At 36.2% G+C, this 21,729-nt stretch overlaps 1 protein-coding gene across 9 annotated transcripts in view; it reads right to left on the bottom strand.

Annotated features, from left to right (window-relative positions):
• Positions 1-422: 422 nt before the first annotated feature.
• Mcf2 (MCF.2 cell line derived transforming sequence) overlaps positions 423-21,729 on the bottom strand; it is a 104,612-nt gene continuing 83,305 nt past the window's right edge. For 4 of the 9 annotated variants that reach the window (XM_074062684.1, XM_074062687.1, XM_074062691.1 and 1 more), the window contains 10 exons: positions 20,040-20,132; positions 15,589-15,681; positions 14,205-14,330; positions 13,284-13,505; positions 9,396-9,488; positions 7,236-7,314; positions 6,764-6,830; positions 5,392-5,501; positions 3,316-3,428; positions 423-1,150 (listed from right to left, as the gene is read on the bottom strand). In XM_074062684.1, the coding sequence (XP_073918785.1) occupies positions 1,118-1,150; positions 3,316-3,428; positions 5,392-5,501; positions 6,764-6,830; positions 7,236-7,314; positions 9,396-9,488; positions 13,284-13,505; positions 14,205-14,330; positions 15,589-15,681; positions 20,040-20,132 (1,029 nt within the window). In that variant the 3' untranslated portion in view covers positions 423-1,117. Of the gene's footprint in view, positions 1,423-3,315; positions 3,429-5,391; positions 5,502-6,763; positions 6,831-7,235; positions 7,315-9,395; positions 9,489-13,283; positions 13,506-14,204; positions 14,331-15,588; positions 15,682-20,039; positions 20,133-21,729 lie in introns of all 9 variants that reach the window. The other 5 variants (XM_074062688.1, XM_074062690.1, XM_074062686.1 and 2 more) reach the window with 4 other exon arrangements.

The following is a 21,729-nucleotide window of genomic DNA, read 5'->3' as shown; positions in this document are numbered from 1 at the left end:
ATCACTGTGATAATTCTGCTGTTGGAGACTATACAAAAATATGCAGGTAAAGCACAATGTTTGATTAGCTACTCATGTGCAGAAGTCATCACAGGCATCACAAATGCACCCACCATCAACCCTCAGCATCCTTTTGGAGAAGCTGAATGACATCTCCATTTCTAGCCAAGAGGTCTTCTAACCTCTCTCTTGTAGTCTGCTAATGCCTTATATTTACCTGGAGACTGTAAAATTGTTTTGAAAAATTATATTACAACCCTGACTGTAAAACTACTTGCATAACTATCTGCTTTCTATGACAAAGAATGCACTCTTTACCTCAGTGGTAAATGTGGTAGCTACAGTGGCTCTTCAGGAACAAATAAAACTGGGGCCATTTGTGATGGAAAAGAAAACAGAACAAGTATTTACATAACCTGAAGATTTTATTTTTTATTTGGAAAAAGAATTACAGCATGAAATGTACAGAAAAATAATAGTGCACAACTAATTTGTTACATGAATTATAAGCATAAATCCAGAAAACAACCATAAAATATTAACTTTTAAATACAATTATTTGTAAACTACTCTTGTGAAAATTTTATCTTGGTACATACAAAAGGCAATAGCCCTGAACAAAATTTACTAATGCCTCCAAAGGATTTCTGGAATTTGCATCATCTAGCACAGGTTAAAATAATTGGCACAAAAGCTCTAGGTCCAATAAAAGCGAATTAAATCATACTGTTGTGCTTCACTCGACCTTACTCATTTTGCAGCCATCATTTTAATTTAATTCAGAATAAGCTAAATAATCCAAGGCACACTGATTGCATTTGGTTACAAAGTAGAGAAGAAACTATTTTCAAGTCCCAAAGTATTCTAAGATGAGAACTCTTCCAGCACAATATCTTACACATGACTTTAAAAACAAAGAGTACCATAATTAAAACGTTTTAAAAATGAAAACAAAAAGAAATAATCATGTGCTGTTGATTATTTGCATGTCCAAAGGAGTGAACCTGAACAGAACATTCACATCATTTGGGCTGAACGTCTTTGGAGCAGTATTTTTTCCAAAGAGGCTGAGGAACAGGCAAGAATGAGCTACGTGCTACTTGGCATAGTAGCTTCATCAAAATAGCAGAGCCATCTCCGACACGGGTCTCTACAAGGCAAGGTGGAATCCATTACATCTCAGGTTTGTTTTTAAGACAGGGTCTTGTTATGTGCAGGCTGGCCTGGAACTCTCTATGTTGCCCAGGCTGGCTTCAAACTCACAATCCTCAGCCTCAGCCTCCCAATGCTGGCACTACAGGTGTGTGTCACAACGTCCAGCCTACTTCTTAGTTTCCGACTTGACAAAGTTAAGCCCAAAGAGCAGCTCATCTCAATTTCTTTATTCTTGGGGAGAGGGGAGGGTTGTGGAATTCATCGCTACTGGGAGAAGAGACAAAAACTAACAGGTTTTTATGCATTCCCATTCCCTGTGATTAAAGTATTAATCAATTTTGCAGATTTACTTTCTTTTCTGACTACATAGCTGGAAAAAATGTTTACTTAAGGCTTAGTTCTTAACAATCTCTTCCTAGACCATCTATTATAGCAAATTTTTAAACACAAACAGTTTCCTCTGACTTGCTGGCTTACATCTGAACACCAATCCCATCCAATTCATGCTCAGATAATATTAATTAAGGAAAATAAACTTATTTTTATTATTAGTCTAAGCCAGTGGTTCTCAAAGTGTGGGAGGGAGACCCACTGAGGGTTTTTTCCAGAGACCCTTCCAAGGGGTTCTGATAGGTCAAGCTATTATTTGTCTTTCTCATGATCATTCACTCACAAGTGTACAGTGGAGTTTTCTAGGGCTTATCTAATGTGTGATAGCACAACAGATTGAATGCAAAAGCAGATATGAGAATCCAGTTCTATATATTAAACACATTTACAAAGAGTATTTAAAATACCACTTCTCACTATTTTTTTGGTTTTGAAAAATGACACTTTTTAATAAAAATGCTATTTACACAACTTTATAATGGGCTTAATAATTGAAAATAAATATATTTTAGTTCTCCATTTTAATTCGTAGTAAAGAATGTATCAGTAGATGTAACCTATGTAAGTAAGAGTTTTTAGAGTTCTTAAATTTTAAGAAGGTAAAGGGTTCCTTCATTTTAAACTTGAGAACTACTGATCTAGGCAATTAGCTCTAGATAAATCTCTTGCCAGTTCTGTGCCTCAGTTTTCTCCATTACAAATTACAGGTATGAAAGCTAAGCCTTTCTTATACTCATACTGGTAGAATCAATAACGAGATCACATGGTGAACTACAAGCCACCATACAAGTATGCATTATGGTCATCATATTATTAGAAGAAAACATATCTATTACTTTGTAGTCAATGCTGTGCTGTTTTGTGAGTATCCATGCCATTACTCTTACACCAAAATTAGGTCTTCCAAAATGAAATGTTTCTGTGAAAGGACACCAAGGAGCAGTCCACTATAAAGCATCATCCTACCCCCCAAGCTAGTGACTTCAGAAAAGCAGGGATTTATCTTACAGTACTAATCCACTCTAATAACCCAGTAGGACCCTAACAACATGGAAACTATTTCTTCTATGAAACACTTTTTACCCTAAAGCAACATCTTTCAATTGTATAAGGTGTGTCCTTAACACTAATATGCTGAAATTTAGCACATTTTTTAAGAACCCACTAAATTATATTCCCCAGATGTTTAAAATATTTTTAACATGTAATCTTTACTTTCTATATTTTCTGATCTCGAATCTAAACTGACTTCTAGAGTATATTTAAAGCTCCTTTATTCTCTGATTCTTACATACCTAAATGAAAAACACAGCTGTGGATAAAATTACACAGAGCTATACATAAACACACACACACACACACACGTACATGGAAACCTGGTGGGATCTGAGTAAGGTCTGTGGATAGTACCACCATCAATTTCTAGGTTGTAATGTTATAATTATGCAAGATGTTACCTTTGGAGAAAACTGGGTGAGGGGTACACAAGACCTCTGTGTACTATTTTTGTTAACTTATAATCATTTCAAAATAAAAACACAAACAAAGGTAAAACTGGGCAATTTATAGAAATTTGGAAAGACTATTTCACCAACTTCAGTAGAGCTCCATATATAGTCAAATGAGTTCTATTTAAAGAAATGCTAAATATTCATAGTAAGATTTGCTTCAAATCTTTTGTCTAATGACTGTACAGATATTGACAAAAGACTGTCCCTATGTGTCCTATCAGTACAACTGCCTCAAGAATTTTTTAATGTCATTACTAACCATTAGGGGCCTATCTTCTTCTTCATTGTCATCATAAGTAGAGTAGACACAGTTGCTTGACCATTCCTCAGGCTCTTCAGAGATTTCTGCAGATTTTGACATCTCACCCCAAACTATAAGAAAAACGTTGTGTAGCAATTATTTTAAGGTGCTGGTTCACCACTGGGGGACAAGTAAAAGCAATGTCATACTCAAGGCTGCAACCTTCAGTGAATCAAGACTAGTATCGTGCTTTATATAAAAAAATTATCAATTAGGTTGCGCTATTTTATAATTCAACATTTCAGAAAGGGGCTGTCATACACTTCTTTTAATTTTTAGAATGGTTGCAAGTTGGTGATGATGGAAGAGTTGTTAAGAGTAATAGGTAAGACACCTAAAAAATTAGCTAGCATTTGTTGCCCTTAACGCAGAGAAACTAAAGCAGATACCTTAAAAGCAACTGAGGCCAATAGGAAAAGGGGACCAGGAACTAGAGAAAAGGTTAGATCAAAAAGAATTAACCTAGAAGGTAACACCCATGCTCAGGAAATCAATGTGAGTCAATGCCTTGTATAGCTATCCTTATCTCAACCTGCAAAAACCCTTGTTCCTTCCTATTATTGCTTATACTCTCTCTACAACAAAATTAGAAATAAGGGCAAAATAGTTTCTGCCGGGTATTGAGGGGGTGGGGGGAGGGGGGCGGAGTGGGTGGTAAGGGAGGGGGTGGGGGCAGGGGGGTGAAATGACCCAAGCTTTGTATGCACATATGAATAATAAAAGAAAAAAAAAGAGTAATAAGTTAAATAATGTTTTATAGAAGATTTACCCTTTCTTACAGAAAGTCAACTGCTCCAAAAGTTTTCTATAATATTTTTACTGGTTTCAATCAAATAGTACTTCTTAGATTCTTCCTGGTATTACTGCTATTTTTATTTGGCTTGTCCCTCTTTCTAGGCAGAGACCATTTGTTTACACATAGTATGCCTCATAAGAGCCTGCATGTAGGAGGTGCTTAATTTAAAAAAAATTGAATTGATTTAGATTAAGTGATAGAAGTCACAAAATAACATCTCACTCACATTAAACTATTCATGTGACCTTGGAAAAATCATGCTAACCTTCTCTGACATGGTTTCCTTACCAGTCAGACAAAGGCATTGATACTAGGCTCTCTTCTTACTGCTTTGAGGACCACAATAAAAAATAACCTGAGGGAAGTGACCTTTAAATGAATAACTGAAACTGAGAAAGGTCATCATTACTTGATTCTCCTCAAGTGGTGGAAAACTCTTTCACCTTAACACCCATAGTATTTAAATATTGAGTATCAGACACTCTATTTGGCATTTCTCCAGGAGAGTCTATGCTGTAGATGCCAGAGTTGTCTAGGTGATCCTGCTTTGTTCTCCTACAGAACCTTGTATTTCCCTCGTGTAATACCACATTTACTTTCAATTGCTTGTTGAATTATCTTCTACTCTTGTAGCTTTATGAAGATAGTAACTGAGTCTATCTTTGTTAGACTTCATGGTCCACACTGCACAATTCCTGGCACCTGAGTAGTGTTATGTTAACATTTGCTGAACTAAATACATTGTTTAAAATCACTTTAATTAACATAATTCTTATAAGAATTATAAGAATTCTCTAGCTCTAGCCATGAAACCATGGGTAAGTAAAGAGTGCATTCCTTGTAGCCAGTATGTGTGTTTTATTCATCTCTGCAACCTCTATTTCAGGGGTTCCAAAACTCAGACGGATCTGAGTCATCTAGAGTGCTGGTCAAAATTCCAATGGCTGGGAACTCTCACATAGTTCTGATGCAGAAGGGGCAGAGAGAGTCAAAGAATTTCCACATAAGTTCCCAGGTGATGCTAATGCTATTGGTTCGGGGACCACATGTTGACAACCACTGCTCTGTAGTGCCTACCAGAGTGTTTTGCATATATAAGACATGAGAACCTCATAAAAATGGGTTAACTTCAATTTCTTTATATAAAAATAATGGATGGATAGATTTTCCAAATTAGCAATGGGAGAAAAAAGCTTGCACAGCCATGAATCTCATCTTGGGATGACCGTTACACATACCTGTATTTACTTCTGCCTGAACTGACACGACTGCCTCACTGACCTCCACCATAGCATTGGTATGTTCCGATTCAGTTTCCTCAACAATTATAAGAGCTCCCTGTTGCTTTCTGAAATAGTAATGTATAAAAATAAGTGAGCTTTTATACAAACTAAGAATAGAAAGAAATTAAAAATGATATTCTTCCTCCAATACCATGTGTTAAGAAGAAGCTGAGAATCTATTCAAACAGTTGATATGTCCCCTATTTCAGTCTGTGTGACAATAGCTCATAATATACAAAAGCCTACCTCCTAGGATCCAAGTCAGCAGGTTCTCTGCTATGCAAAGAAAAAACTGCTTGCTTTTAGATCCAACACAGGTATATTGTGTACAATCTCTGTTGCTCTGCGGAATTCTAGCTTTAGTGAATTAGGTAAGGCAGATATAAATGAAGATGAAACCTTGAGTTAACTCATACTGCTGAGTTTGTACCCGCTACTGTTAAGTCAACTACTACATGAAGTGTAAGTGTCTTTGTTTCTATACTGTATGAAAAAAGACTAAGTATTGTGAACCCTGGAAGATAGACTTTCACATTGACTCAGGTTCTCCAAATTCCCACAAGAAACACTGCACGTCGCCTCCGATTTTAGCCACAAAGATGATGAAAACAAAGGACAACCCAGTATTTCTAAGTCATTCCATGGTCTCTACATTATTTAGGTGCTGTGTAGTGAATCTCTGGGCCAGGGCTTTAGAATCAGAGAGGAAACTCTTTCTGCACATATGCAAATGTGGACATTCAGCCTTTTAGAATTCCTAGAGGCAGAATACAAAGACCACAGCTCTAAACCAGCAGTGGTGCGCTAGAATATAGCACTGCCACTTTCCTTCAAAACTTTCTGATTGTGTCCAGGCCCAGCTCTTTCCAGGGTCCATACCTCCTAACTATGTACAAAGAAAGATCAAATCATCAGCAAATGGTCTCTATCAAATGACTATAAAGCAATAAGCCAGTATTTCATGTGCTCTGTTCCCATTTTGTCACATTTTTACAGTTCTTTCTCTGATCAAATTGAAGGTGACCAAAAATACTCTGAAGAGAAAGCAATGAGTACAGCCATATTTACTGTAAGCATATGTGTAACTCTCCTCAGGATATACTGAGCACAAGGTATTTTAGTTGGATTAAAAAACTAACCTGTTAGGTACTCTCATGCTCCAATGTAAGCCTAGAAATGAGAAAATGGTGTGTTTGTGCTACTTGATATATTACTGCTAAAATGGCAGATTGGCTTTTGGCTGAGATACTTTAATTACATTGTTTCATATCATATATGGAAAACAGAAGATTGCAGGAGTGACATTTCTTAAAGAATTCTCACTTACTCATCATTCTGCTGAGGAGAAAGATTATCCTGTTCTGTTAACTGATTCTGTTGCTTCCGTTTTTTAACTGTGAATTAAAACAAAGCTTACATAAGCATTATTGAGAAGCCACACTTGAAAACCAATTTCCTTGAAAACCAATGATTTATACACCAACACACACACACACACACACACACACACACACACACACACCTTCCAAGAACTTAAAGGGACCAGAGAGAAGCCCCATCTGGAATCTGGAAAGATCAAAACCTTGCAATATTTTTTCAAATATCCTCCCAATCTCCACTTCCTGAGTAACTAGGATTGCAGACTTGAGCCAGTGTGCCTGGCCCAGTTTAACAAACCCGTTCATTATAAATAGAATAAAGTAAATATCAGCCACATCACCACAAAGAATTCTCACAAAATCTGAGCTAATGAGGTATTACTGTACTTCTTATTCTAAAGAATGCCTGTGTGAAGTTACCTGTCATAAGTTCTTGTTGCTTCAACAAAATATTTCTTATTTCTTTTAACCACGACATCTTCACATCTACATTTGGAGCCTAAAGATTAAAAAGGAGGGAAGGTACATTTCCTTTTAAAAAGAATGTTTTTATAATAGAAACAAATGTAATTAAATATATCAAGCATGATCTACTCCCTAAAACACCATATTCAAATTCTACCTTTTTGATTCTTTTTTTTAAGTTACAGCAAGAATTTATTTTAGTTTAATAAGATAAAATAGGGAGAAATGTAAAGATTGAGGGGGAAGCACCTCCTACTAAAAGTACAGGGGTGGGAGACAAGCTCCTAGCTTTTTGACTCTTAAAACTTCCAAGAAGCTATGCATTAAGCAGCAGATTAGATGAAATAATAAACTCAAAATCATTCTGAAATGCCCTTAAGTAATGGAATAACAACAACTGAAGGGAATGCAAGAGATAATTTCACTTGTTTTCTCTCTTCATAGGAGGGTTCTTTTTAAAATACATGCATTTTTATGTTTCATTTTGGCAAAACAAAACAAACTCTAATATTTCCAAAAATAAAACTAATTTCAAAATAATCTTAGTGACTAATGATAACATGAAAGCTTCCCTAAATATTCTCCCATTATTTATGAGAAAAGTTTGTTAAATGATTATTATATCTTAAAGCAACCCAAGGAAAAGTATTTTTATGGATTCTAGTCAGAACGGAATTGAAATAAGCAAAAAGCACTCAGCATGTGTAACACATAACAGCACATGGATCAATCACAAGTCATGATACAAAGATTTATTGAATATTTGATGATAATATCTTGACATGCTCTGATTGGTCTCCCTTTCTTTCATACAGGGTAGACCAGACAACATATCTGATCAGAGCCTTAACCATGTTCTTTAGAAGCGGGGAGCAAATCTGAACCATATCTTGTAATCAGGAATCCTTGGAATGCTGAGGACAAAAGGAACTCAGAACTATTATAATTCTGTAACTCTGAAAAACTAATAAAGACAGAGAAGTACTTGCCAAGCTGTCAGCTATAGCTGATTGGTCCCCTAGTGTAGTGGTAAAAACTGAAAGCCCTAGCGAATACCACGTGCATACCTCAATTTAAAGAAAACCTGTGTTACTCCAGAGGCAACTGCACACCCATGTTTATTGCGGCACTATTCACAATAGCCAAGTTATGGAAACAGCCAAGATGCCCCACCACTGACGAATGGATTAAGAAAATGTGGCATCTATACACAATGGAATTTTATGCAGCCACGAAGAAGAACGAAATGTTATCATTCGCTGGTAAATGGATGGAATTGGAGAACATCATTCTGAGTGAGGTTAGCCTGGCCCAAAAGACCAAAAATCGTATGTTCTCCCTCATATGTGGACATTAGATCAAGGGCAAACACAACAATGGGATTGGACTTTGAGCACATGATAAAAGTGAGAGCACACAAGGGAGGGGTGAGGATAGGTGAGACACCTAAAAATCTAGCTAGCATTTGTTGCCCTTAACGCAGAGAAACTAAAGCAGATACCTTAAAAGCAACTGAGGTCAATAGGAAAAGGGAACCAGGAACTAGAGAAAAGGTTAGATCAAAAAGAATTAACCTAGAAGGTAACACCCATGCACAGGAAATCAATGTGAGTCAATGCCCTGTATAGCTATCCTTATCTCAACCAGCAAAACCCCTTGTTCCTTCCTATTATTGCTTATACTCTCTCTACAACAAAATTAGAAATAAGGGCAAAATAGTTTCTACTGGGTATTGAGGGGGTGGGGGGGAGAGGGAGGGGGGCAGAGTGGGTGGTAAGGGAGGGGGTGAGGGCAGGGGGGAGAAATGACCCAAGCCTTGTATGCACATATGAATAATAAAATTTAAAAAAAAAAGAGTAATCATGAGATGCAACAAACATAACACAATGTGATTAAATAATAACTATGTGATTCTTAAAAAAAAAAAAAGAAAACCTGTGCTACTGGAAAAAGTGAATACACTACAAAGAACATTTAAATGGTATTTAAGTGGCTTGTATGAAAGGAGTAAGATCTTATGAAATTTGATCAAATAATTTTTTTTACCAACTCAAGGATTTTTTTTTAAATCTTAACGTAGATTACCATTTCTAGAATAATCTTTAAATAACCAACCTGTATAATATAAACTTCTTCCTTCCCACCATACCAGATTTCAAACTTGCGGTTATCACCTTTGACGTATTCTGTGATTCCAACTTCATCCATCTATAACAAATAAGTCAACATTGTGATAAGCATTTTATTTTGAATATGAAATTACATTAAACCTACCTCATCATGAAACAGATTTTCTCACTTGAGAAAAATACACATTTTCTATTGAATGAATCTTGAAATGATAAGTACAATGATAGGCAGGAGTATGTATATGTTTTCATGGAAGTATCCCACCTAAGATTGAATTCTGTTATAAATTAATTATACACTATCAAACCAAATCATTGTCAAACAGAGAAGTAAAAGTAATTTCACATCAATGAAAAGGATTTGAAACTAATTTAAATGGTTATTTTAAATTAGTTTCAATTATTTTAATAATTGGCAAGATCAATTAATTTTACAAATTGATTACTTATCTCTACAGAATCCCTACAAGTTATAAACATTCAATTTATAGGGCAGGGAAGAATCAGCCAAGTACACAAGGATCTCTCTATTTCCACCAATCCCTAAGCCTCTACAGAAACCAAAATATCTCTTATGAGACAGTGGTACCTTCTTGTACCCAGTAAAACTTCAAAACATAATATCCCTTCTTTATCGTAGCTTCTTTCTCCTCCATATGTTTGTGCTTGGCACAATTTTCTTTCATCATTGGCTGAACACCTTGGTTAGTTCTATTTTAGGCAATTTCATTCCCTTGTACACACATTTTCTTTTAGTTCTTTCCTGCCTTTCCTCTTTTCTTTCAATTCCTACCTAATTATCTGAGGAAACATCACACTCTGTTCCACTGATGAGTCCCCCCATGACCCTCATTAAAACTGCTAAGCATTAAGGGTAGTGATAGCTTTCCTGTAACATTAAGGGTAGTGATAGCTTTCCTGTAACAAGGGAAAGGAGAGCAATTATGCTTAGAAATGAAACATAACGTTAATGAAAGAGCTGCAGACATCCACCTTGAATGCAGGTAGAAGTTACTTTCAAAATGTCCCAAAATATCTAATTAACTTCGGTTCAAATATTAATATGTAAGAGATGAATTGTACTCATATTCAATCTTTTTTAAAATTAATTTTCTTTCATCACATGGCTTTGTTTTAGTAGTATGATAAACTAGAAAGCAGACAGGCTTTGGAGTCAGAGAGGGTTGGGCTGGAGCTCCGTGTCTGCCATTTACTTAGCTGTGTGTCTTCAAGCAAGTCGCTCAACTTTTCTCAAGTTCCATTTTCTCAGCTATAAAATGAGAAGAACACCTATTTCATAGAGTTGATGTAAGGATTAAGCAGCATGCATTAAATGCTCAGACCATGTAATGAGTTTTGTAAAACATGAATTTTCTTTCTACTCTTTCCCTTATTTGAATTGCAAAAGATTTATTATTTTTCATTGCAAACATACAGCACATCATTATTGATTAAATGAATTTTTTAGTTGTCCTAGAAACCCAATCATTATATATCTGACACACAGTAGGCATGGTATGTATGTTTGTTGTTAAATTAAAATGGGTTACATAATAATGCACAAAGTGAGGAATAGGAAGTACTCAAATCTCTCCATCTGACTAGCTATGACCTCACATAGGGTTTTTCTTTGCCTGTAGGTGGCTGACTTAAAATAGAGCACATAGACATTAGACAAGCATTGTCAGGCCATGGGATTCCAGCCTGGTGTGATGCAGCCAAGATAAGAGTCCATTTTGAATGAGAAGACCCTCAGCAGGAGAGTATCTGCACTGGGTAAGTCCAGCAAGTGTAAGACGTTGAAATCAATAATCCTATTTGTTTAGTAAAATGATAACCAGTAACGCTAACAATTGCTTAGTGCTGGGATCTCATAAGTAAGCAAGTGAAAGCCTCAGAAATACCTGAATTTCCATCTTTCTCAGTCTATATCATCACCATGTTCTCATGGACCTTTGTCTAAAACCTTGCATGCGTAATTAGCTAATTTTTTATTAAAGATATTAGGTATTGCTAGGAAACCAAAGAAGAATCAGACAGATTTTCTTGCTTCAAATGTCAAGTATTATTTATTTTCTGTATCTAGTAAGTCACCAAGTCCTTAATCCTTCTGTCTACTTTACACTGAAATGTGCCCTGCATCTATCCCACTCTCTGTTTCCATGGTAATTATTGTAGTATCAATTATCCTGACTTCATCGCCTCATCAGTCCCCTTCTCCTTACTTTACTATACTTAAGAAACACTATGTTGGCATGCCCTTCATTGTGTCCAATTTAAGGTAAAAATAAAAATCAATAGAAATCAGAAATTCTACATTAGGTAGTAACTAGGTCACACAAGAAATACATTGTAAACCAAATGGAGTTGAGCTACATGTGTTTATGAAGGCAAAGTACCTTCCAAAGGAATAAATTTATAGACAGCAAAGGATCTAAACCATATCTGAAATAGATTGCCATTTCTTGGATCCCTATGAATGTTTATTAGAGTCATTAATAAGCCTTAGAAATCTGGAGACTTAGAGACAGACTGTGAGTATTAAAGGGGCAACTGGACAGCTGTAATGAAGACAGGTTTAAAGGGAAATGTGAAGTTTCTGTGGATTCAGAAGTGAAGCAGGGAAACTAAGACCATGGAAAAAGCATGGGGACCTGACCCTGGGCAAGAATCTTGCTAGGTACAGCTAGGGGCAGCTGACCCTATGGGGAGAATCAAAAGCAGGACCTGCTTATCTGGTCCTGAGGCCTGTCATAGGACATTGCCTGTCCTCTTTACGAGTGTTCCTGAAACTTTCATCAGTTCTCAAATATACTGGTAATGACAACTATGAAAGAACATGCTCATGAAAAAAATGACTAAAATGATTGGGAAATAAAAGAGTAATTGCTGAATTTTCTAATCGCTGTAAGACAAATGTTACATTGCTTTTAGAATTTAAAACTTAGACGATAAAATTCACTGGGTGTAAAAAAATCAGATTCATCAATTACAGCTTCATGTGAATGAGAAGTTTCTCTTTTCTTTTCTTACTATTTTTTTTGAGGGGAACAGGGTCTTGCTATGTATCACAAGCTAGCCTCAAACTCACTATATAGTCCAGGCAGGCCTCAAACTCAAAATTCTCCTGCCTCAGCCTCCAGAGTGCTGGGATAACAGGCGTGCACCACCACACCGGGATTGAAGTTCCTCTTTTCTAACGGCAAGACCAAAAGGAAATATTATTGGGGCTTCAGAAACTTCCCCAAACAATACTGTTCTAATTTTAATACCAAACTAATATTAGGACAGAATGGCAGCTTGGCTCATACTAGAGAATAAAATAATTTCAATGGATAAGATAGGACAAGTACAGAAAGGATCCGACTATAGGTGGCCTTGGATACCCAAGAATGGTGCCAGGGAGTGGAGGAGGGCTACAGAAAGGAAGAGGAAATATGCTAAGAGCAAACGTACTCTATTTTTAAATTGCATGGAGGAAAAGGAAGAAAGTCTTTCTTCATTGTCTCTTCTGCAACATAGAGGCTCCTTTGCTAGCAAGACCAAGTCCCACTGGTAATGGGGTGCTCACAGGGAGCCTGGGACATTTCCTTATAATTCCAAGCTGTGCTCCATAGGACACTAGGCAGCCCCTTGGAGAATGCCTGGGCTTGCAGTGAGGGTGGAAAATAAGGATACAAACCTTTGCATCCCAACTCCCATTCCAGCACCCAAATTCTTTTACCTGACTTCTATATAAGACTTCTACCTTAAGCTTTCTTATAACAAAGAGATGTACAGCTAGAGTACAAAACATGTTCATTTGAACCCAAAAATTCTGAAAAATGAAATATATATAAAACAATACTGTATTACACAATTCAAATTGTCTTACTTTCCAACAGTGCTTAAAACTGTATGACGGATATCTATCAGAGCCTTCTCCAGTTTCAACACGCCTTTTACAAAAAACAACAGCTTTTTCATATAAGAAAAGGTGTCGCTGCATTGGTTTGAATCTAGCAAAATCCTTCATTTTTGTAGCACCTTTCCGGTGCCCTATCCAAACACTGAATCCACCTTGCATTATCATCTTGCCCAGCTCATTTAGGTTTCCCTAGAATGGAAAAATCAAAACCCATTATTAGTACAAAGCACAGCTACATTCAGATCTCTGACATCAAAACTTTAGTGTTTCCCTGATCTACTGAAACCATGAAACAAAATTTGCATGTCTTTGACATGCATTCATTATAACTATTTATGTTACAATATGCCATGCACCACAAATGTGCAAAACTGTTGTGGGGGTGTTGAGCATAAAATAAACCTTTTCCCTGACTTCATATCATGTCTGTGTGGAGACAGTTCACTACAGTAACCTTTCCCCATCTCTTCCACAGTTCTGATTGGTGCAAGACATACCAGGCCTCATTTCCCCACTGGGTGGAGCTGGGTGGAGCTAATCTGTTAAAAGGCTGCAAGCTCTAAAAGTTTGATCCTTTTCTTCCATTATCTACCCTAAACTATTACAAGCAGCAATTCTGGGACCATATGTCTGCTTAGCTGACCCAAACAGTCCTTCAAGTAAGATCTCCCTAGGTCTGGACTGGGCGCAGGTTGTTGAGGACAAGGAAACCATTACAAATCCATTGGACTGCTGCTAAGAAGTCATTTCTTCACTTAGTATTATTAGTAATAATGCTAACATTTTCATCTCCATTTATATGTTATTTCTCAAACAGATTCCAGGAGGTTAAGAAAGAGATGTCAACATGCTTCCCTTAAATTTCAACAATTATTAAAATTTACTTACGATATAGCCATTTATTGAAATCTGATGCATGGAATCATTAACTGACTTCAATAAATCCAGCATTGTGTCCAGGGCCTCCTTTAACTGAGTATATCCTTCACAGCCTTTGCTATATTTTAATAGCTCCTGGGATTATAAATCAGGAATTAAATTTATTGTTAGACGCATATTTAAAACAGTTTTAAAAATAAATAAATTTGGGGTTAACATGCTTTCAAGCAAGAATCCAAAGATAATGTCACTTTGGGAGGTAATTTATATGCTGTCACATTGATACTATGTATAATAGCAATGTCAAAATTGGGGGAGGAGTAGAATAGTGACTAAACAGCATAAATCAAAGGGCATCCAATGCTTCTGGAGCTGAAGAACAACAGTTATTAAGACACATCAGTTATTCAGAAGGCACAAGCAGGACAACTGTGAATTTGAGGCCAGTCTGTGCAAAGTCGGTGAGACACTATCTCAAAAAAATGGGGGATGGATGAGGTGACTATAATCCCAGTTACTCAGGAGGCAGAGATCAGAAGGATTGCTGTTCAATGCCAGACTGAGCAAAAAAGTTAGCAGTACTCCCATTTCAACAACAAAAAAAGCTCACATAGGCAAATGCCTGTCATCCCAGCTATGCAGGAGGCATAAGTAAGAGGATTGTGGTCCAGACCAGCCCTGGGCAAAAATGCATGACCCCATCTGAAAAATAAACTAAAGCAGAAAAGGGCTGAGGGCGTGGCTCAAGTGGTAGACTATTTGTCTAGCACTTGTAAGGCCCTGGGTTCAATCCCTTGTACCGTGCAAAAACAAAAACAAAACAAAACAAAAAAGACACATTAGGGATTAGTTTTTAAAACAATAACACATGGGTTCATTTATCATCTACATACAATAATTTGTGTTGTTCATGATGCATTAATAATGTATTCAGCATATAACACTGTGAAAAACATTTTAAAACAAGCTATGCTGTATTTATGATTAACACAAGATTTTAGTAATCCTTTTACATTTCACTGGGGAAGTACCACTTGTAATATTCACTGAAATGGTTAATAGGAAATATCTCAAAACCATAGAAATATTTAACTAATTCTTCTTAACACCATTACAAGCTCTTTTGTACATTATGCATAAATCAATGCAATTTGTATGGAGAATTAAATAGTTAACATTCCAAATATTCTCAGCCTATCTATGCCTGTGTCATCTGAGAGTCACTGTAAGTGGAAGGGGCATACTGCACAAATTCTACTGCTAACTCCAGCCTTCCCTCCCCTCGAGCCTACCAATTTCTACTGCTTCCTATTCAGCAACTTCCTTTTTAATGGCTTTGCCACATCTGACCCAAAAAAAGCAAGTAAAAAAATGAACAAATGCTTCATGTTACCTTTAAAAGTAACTGATATTTAGTGATGCGTTGTACTGGCTTGAGTAAATAGGAATCCAAACCAAGTCTGTGCTTTAATTTTCTTTGACATTCCTGTCATTAAAAAATAATTATCAATAAATTTAAATTAAAGACACGTACCTGTGAAAATGCCAAGTGTCCATTGATCAAACCCAATGCATGAGTGTTTCTAAACAAACATGTATCAGAAAAATCACTGCTATAGAAATTGTAAGACACAATGTATCTGAAAAAACTACAGTAAGCAGTATTTCAAGAATTTGGAAGGAAGAAAATTCTAGCATTTCAAAGACTAAAAAGTTTTCACATATAAATTAACATTGATGTAAAATAGGAAAACTTGACAATAGATTACCATGATTAAAAAGTTCTTCAATCTATCCCAGAAAAATTAGCAAAATATTCAGCTCCACAGCCAAAATCCCAGAAAAGAAATACGTTGTTCTAAATATACATCAGCCTGGTATGAGAATAGATTTTTTTAAGATCACAAGAAAAATACAGCTCTTATCAACTGATGCTATATTTCATTCAGTAATTGGCTTGCTACCACTATAAATATAAGGGTCATGACATTGGGTCCTAGGAACATTGTAGGGCCCATAATTAGGGCAAGATTGAGGTGGTTAGGATGAAATGTGCTTATGGGAAGTACATAACACAAAGGAATGGGTGAAGGGGAGACATACCTGAGTAAGATTCAGGCTCCACTGGATATGGATAAAATTCAACATATAATCTGAGTAAGAATTACCAACTGACGCTTAAAGATGGTGAACTGAGGCTTTATTTAGAGCTCTCATTCATGAAACTCAACTAAAATGATGGAAAAGTTATTTTTCATAAGGCAAAATCCAAAAATGAGAAAGGAGAAAACATTGGCAAAAATAGGAAAACTTGAAACCATACTAACAACTGATAAGTGGCTGAACACACCAAAAATGAAGTGAATCTCAAGTTGACAGAGGGAATAGCCAAGGAACAGCTCAATTTATGTTATAGGCCATCCCCCTCCCCTTCTCAAAGACTCAAGAAACATCCTGTACTCCGAAAGTCAGAGATGAAAGTGAGGTTCAAAAGGGATGGTGATTCAGTTTGTTTAAGAAATAATTAGATAACAACAAGTTATCTAATAATAATAATTAGATAACAACAAGTGTTGGGGAGGATGTGGAGCAACCAGTACCCTCATATGCTGTTGGTGGGAAAGCGAAACAGTCCAAAAAGTCTGCAAAACATCAAACACAGAGTTACCATAAAACCAAGAAATTTCATTCCTAGGTACATAGCCAAGAGAAATGAAAACACATGCCTACCCAAAATCTTGCGTAAAAATATTCATAGCAGTGTTATCCATACTAATCAAAAGATGTGAACCTGAGACTGGATAAATACAACCCAATGATTGAATAAATAAAATGGATATATCCACTCAATGAAACACTATTCAGCCATAAAAGAAATACATTAGTGATACAGGCCACAACAAGGATGAAGCTAGAAAGCATTATGCTAAGTGAAAGAAGTCATACACAAAAGACCACATACTGTATGTTTCTGTTTATAGGAAATGTCCAATAAGTGGTGAATATTTAAGTATGGAGCAATATGAAAATGTACCAGTGACTAGTACATTTATCACTCCATAAGCAAAATTGTCAAATTGATAAACAGCAGACACATGTACTTTGATCTTCAACAAGCAAAGTTTTGGGCAAACTGATCAACTTTTCCACTGCTGCACAATCTCCAGTTTCTTCTCAGCAACATCAAAGATAAGAGGAAAAGGAAATAAAAGCTCTAACGTTAGAATAAATGCTCAGGGGAATTTATTAGTGCTATCAAGACATTGATAGTTTGAAGGTTTGTAACATGTAAAATTGCACATATTCCTTTATGCTGACTTTATCATGAAAACTGTCATGGTAATAGAAAATGTCTTACTTGTAAATAAGTATTCATAATTTTTTTACCAATGTTTTTACCTAGAATTTGAAAAACAAAATTTCACAAGTTAAAAAAAAATTGTCCAGAACAATCAAATCTATAGACACAGAAAGCAGATTAGTAATTGCCTAAGGCTGCAGGGATTGGATGCAGTTGGGGGGCGGGGTAAGAAGTGACTACATAAAGGTTTAATGGTAAAAATCTTAAATTGAATTGATCGTGGTGATGACTGTACAACCTTGTGAAACAGTGAAAGTACTGAATTGTATACTTTTAAAGAGTAAATTTTATAGTATTTAAATTATACCTCAAAAAAACTATTACCAAAAAATATAAATGGGCATGAAAATCCAACATAAAAATAAAAGTTACTGAGATAACCACACTACTCTGCACAACTAGGTGACTGCCCTTCCCTTGCCCTGACAGAAGAATGGATATTTATCTAGAAAGAGGGACAGAGCCTCTGGACAAAGAGATACAAGACCTAACTGAGGGCAAAATACTGTATTGAAAACAAGCAGAGTACTTTCTTATCTACCAACCAAATTAGAAACGCAAGCGTTTTGCCCCAACTTAGGTATGACAGTACTGGCAGCCAAATCCTCCTACACTGGGTAGCAGTCTAGCGAATCAAAGAGACAGGACCTAAGGGTATAGGAAATGGCATCAGACAAATAACCCAACAATGAGCACCGTTGTCAATAAATCCACAGTGCACAGCAAACTTCCATCAGAAGGTTCAGGAAAGCATCTAAGATGAATGGTAGGCAACAAACGAAGAAAAAGAAAAACAAAGAAGAAAAGTAATTTAAAGACAGTCCAAACTATGCAGAAAAGAAAACTATTTTCAAAGGAAAATCTATTATCTTCACATATATAAATTAAAATATTGAATGTATGTAAAACAGGATTCTATTAAAAGGAACTTGGAGAGAACAAAAATTGTTCTTTTCAAAATTAGAAACATATTGACAGAAATAAAGCCCTCAATAGAAGGAGTGGAAGATAAATTCCAGAAAGTTATAGCAAAAAATAGAGAGAAAAGATATAATAATTCGAGGGCCAGTCCAGGATATCTAACATCAGAGAGAGAGAGAGAGAGAGAGAGAGAGAGAGAGAGAGAGAGAGAGGAGAGAGGAAAGAGAATATGAGGACATTGGAAATTTGGATGGAGAAAATTCAAAGAAAAAAATCATAGTAAATTTGGACTGCAGGCTCCAATTTCAAAGCTATCACAAAAAGTGTAGCATATGAAAATTGTGCTAATATCTAAACTCTAAGGATAAAATAAATTCCCATAAGCTTTCAAAGGACAAAAACTAGATCTCTTGCAAAGGAACAAAAATCAAACTGGCATCAGATTTCTGGACAGCAAAGCCAGAAGTTAAAAGACAATGGAGCAATATCTTCAAATTTCTGAGGATAATTTTTTTCTTACATAGAATTCTGTACCTCACCATACTAGTAATCAGTGTTAGGATAGAATAAAGACATTTGCAGGCACTCAAGCCCTCAGAAACTTTTACCAACCATGCCCACTTTCTCAATAAACTACTGGAGGATGTGTTCCACCAAACAAGGAGGAAAAAAATTACATGGCACCTAGGAAGCAAGACAGCTTACTCAAGAGACAAATGAGGGGTAGCCCAAAAATGATATTCACCAAGATCCCGAGGTAAAATCTGTGAACAGGCTAAAAAAAACTCTAAATATTACTTTAGAAAGATGACATTTAGAGGAAATCAATATGTACAAATACATTGAGAATTAATTTTTATAATTCATAAAACTGGGAGGGATTGGGACAGGAATTAAGATAAATACCTAGAGAATTAAGTGAGTAAAAAGAGCCATATTAAACCGCATGATTCATTTGAGCAAAGAAATTACATAGTCTTATTTATGAAACACAATATATTAATGTAACCAAAATTACAGTCTAACTATATTGGAAGTTTTAGAGGAAAAGAATTACATGTACCTTACATGCATGTATGAAAATAGAATTCTGAAATGCATTAAATTATAAAAAAAGAGGGGCTAAGAAAGAGTAATAGAGGGAGTACACAAATGCTGCAATTTAATTTGTTCAATTAATATATGTTGAAAATGAAAAAAATTATAAAAAGAGTTACATGCTTATATGGTCATGCAGCGTGGAACAAGTGAAGAGCTAAATCTTCAATTCTGTGGTAAGAAGGAAAAAGACATGTATGTTATTTGGAGATATGGAGGTAAATACCAAGAGACGTAACTAAAAGTGGTTACCTCTGGGGAATAGCAAATATGTGTTTATAGGCCTATGTGTGTGTGTGTGTGTGTGTGTGTGTGTGTGTGTGTGTGTGTTTGGATAGGGTAGAATTACTCTTTCACTTATGCATACATAAAAATGACTCAACGTAGAAAATGAATTTATTAATAAGAAATATTCTCATTATCTTCTCAAAAGAATATATTCAATACCTGAGTAATTACTATACCTGGAAAAAGGCACATTCTGAATACTTCTTCCAAACTGTCTCTGATCTGGGCTTATTCTGACAATATTTTGCATACATATGAAAGTCATCCTTCTGTGACAAAAATCAAATTCAAATATATTACCAATTTGTGAATATGAAGTTCTGTTACCAAGAAATGCTCAGCAGGAGAGTATACGGGCACATATCACAAGGAACGTGATAGGAAGGAACCCTCCAGGAACAGCATACCCTTTAGACCTGGCAGTGGGACACATAATTACCCAAGTTAACTTCAGAATTTCTGCTTACCAAGCTTGAGAATTAGAAGAGGGGTGGGGGAAGCCTTCTCTGACTGAGCTATAAAAACCATTTTTTAATAGCCATGAGTTAATTGGTATGAAGAAGTATGTTCTTTTTATGCTATCAGACCCTCAGTTCCCTAGTGAAGGAATTGTAGCTAACTTTCAAGTTAGATTCATCATTGGGATATCAAACATAATCCATCAAGGCATCTGCCTGTGTAGTTTTCTCTCCCTTATCTACTGGCCTATCTCATGCTCATTCTTCACCATTCATCTCATGAGTCACCTCTTCTTCAAAGCTGCTGTTTAACATCTCCAGTGCATGGAAGATGACAGTCTTTTGGGGTCCCATTAGACCCTTTGTATATCTCTAATATAGTGCAACTCATTCTGTACATAATTAATGTTTTCCCTTTGCTTGATTCACAGTAGGTATTCAATAAGTTGCTATTGAATGAACATATCAATAAACATTTATGAAACCACTCTAGCTGTTGAGAACTGTGCTAGCCATATGAATACTATGAAGATCTATAGGATCCAGCCCCTATCACAAAGAGCTTCTCATCAAGTTGTGGACAGAACTGATGTATACACATGAAAAGATGCACATTAAGTATAAAATCTCCAATGAGTAGCATAGTCCTTATATACTAGTGTCCAAAGGGAAGATAGATGGCTGCTGCTTGAGGAAGTTGGGAAAGAACTTGTCCCGTCATTCAAATGTGTTCGAAGTTAGAACATATTGAGAAAGATAATGACATGTGGTTCTTTCTTAGCCTTATTCTCTTCCCATTTCATGAACACTTGGTGGGAAACTATTTTGAAGTTTTCAACAATCACCTCTATCCAGTTGACTCCCAAATCATGACAAGGAGAAACTAGAAAAGCAGATGGGTAAGGAAAAATTATTCTGAGTGCCAAGTGTGGCAGTGCATACTGGTTAACTACCACTCAGGAAGTCAGGTCAGGAGAATCATGAGTTTAAGGGCAGCTTGGGTTACACAGTGAGACCCTGTCTCTAAAAAGCAACATTGCGAGAGAAAATTCTAACAGAGGAGAGAGCACAGTTGCTAACCTGGGAAGTCAATTGTACTAAGCCCCCTCTTGGGACATGGAGTGATGAGCCTCCCTGAATGATTTTGTTGAATAAAAGAATAAACAGCTCTCTGTTGTGTGAGGTCCCTGAGATAGGTAGTGGCTGAGAGCCAGACTGGATATAATCTTAAGACTTTACATGCACTAGAGGAGGTCATCAGGTATCTTTTAGGCTAAAAATTAACCAAGCCCAGAATGATTTTGCTAAGATGTTCCCAACTCTCACATCTTCATAGCCAGGGTTGTCCTTGGATTCCTTTGAATCCCCTTCTAGGAGCTGAGCCACTGGAGCATTTGATACCACAGAA

The sequence above is a fragment of the Castor canadensis genome, chromosome X, assembly GCF_047511655.1.
Source record: "Castor canadensis chromosome X, mCasCan1.hap1v2, whole genome shotgun sequence".
NCBI lineage: Eukaryota > Metazoa > Chordata > Mammalia > Rodentia > Castoridae > Castor > Castor canadensis.
This window is presented reverse-complemented; position numbering and strand designations above follow the sequence as displayed.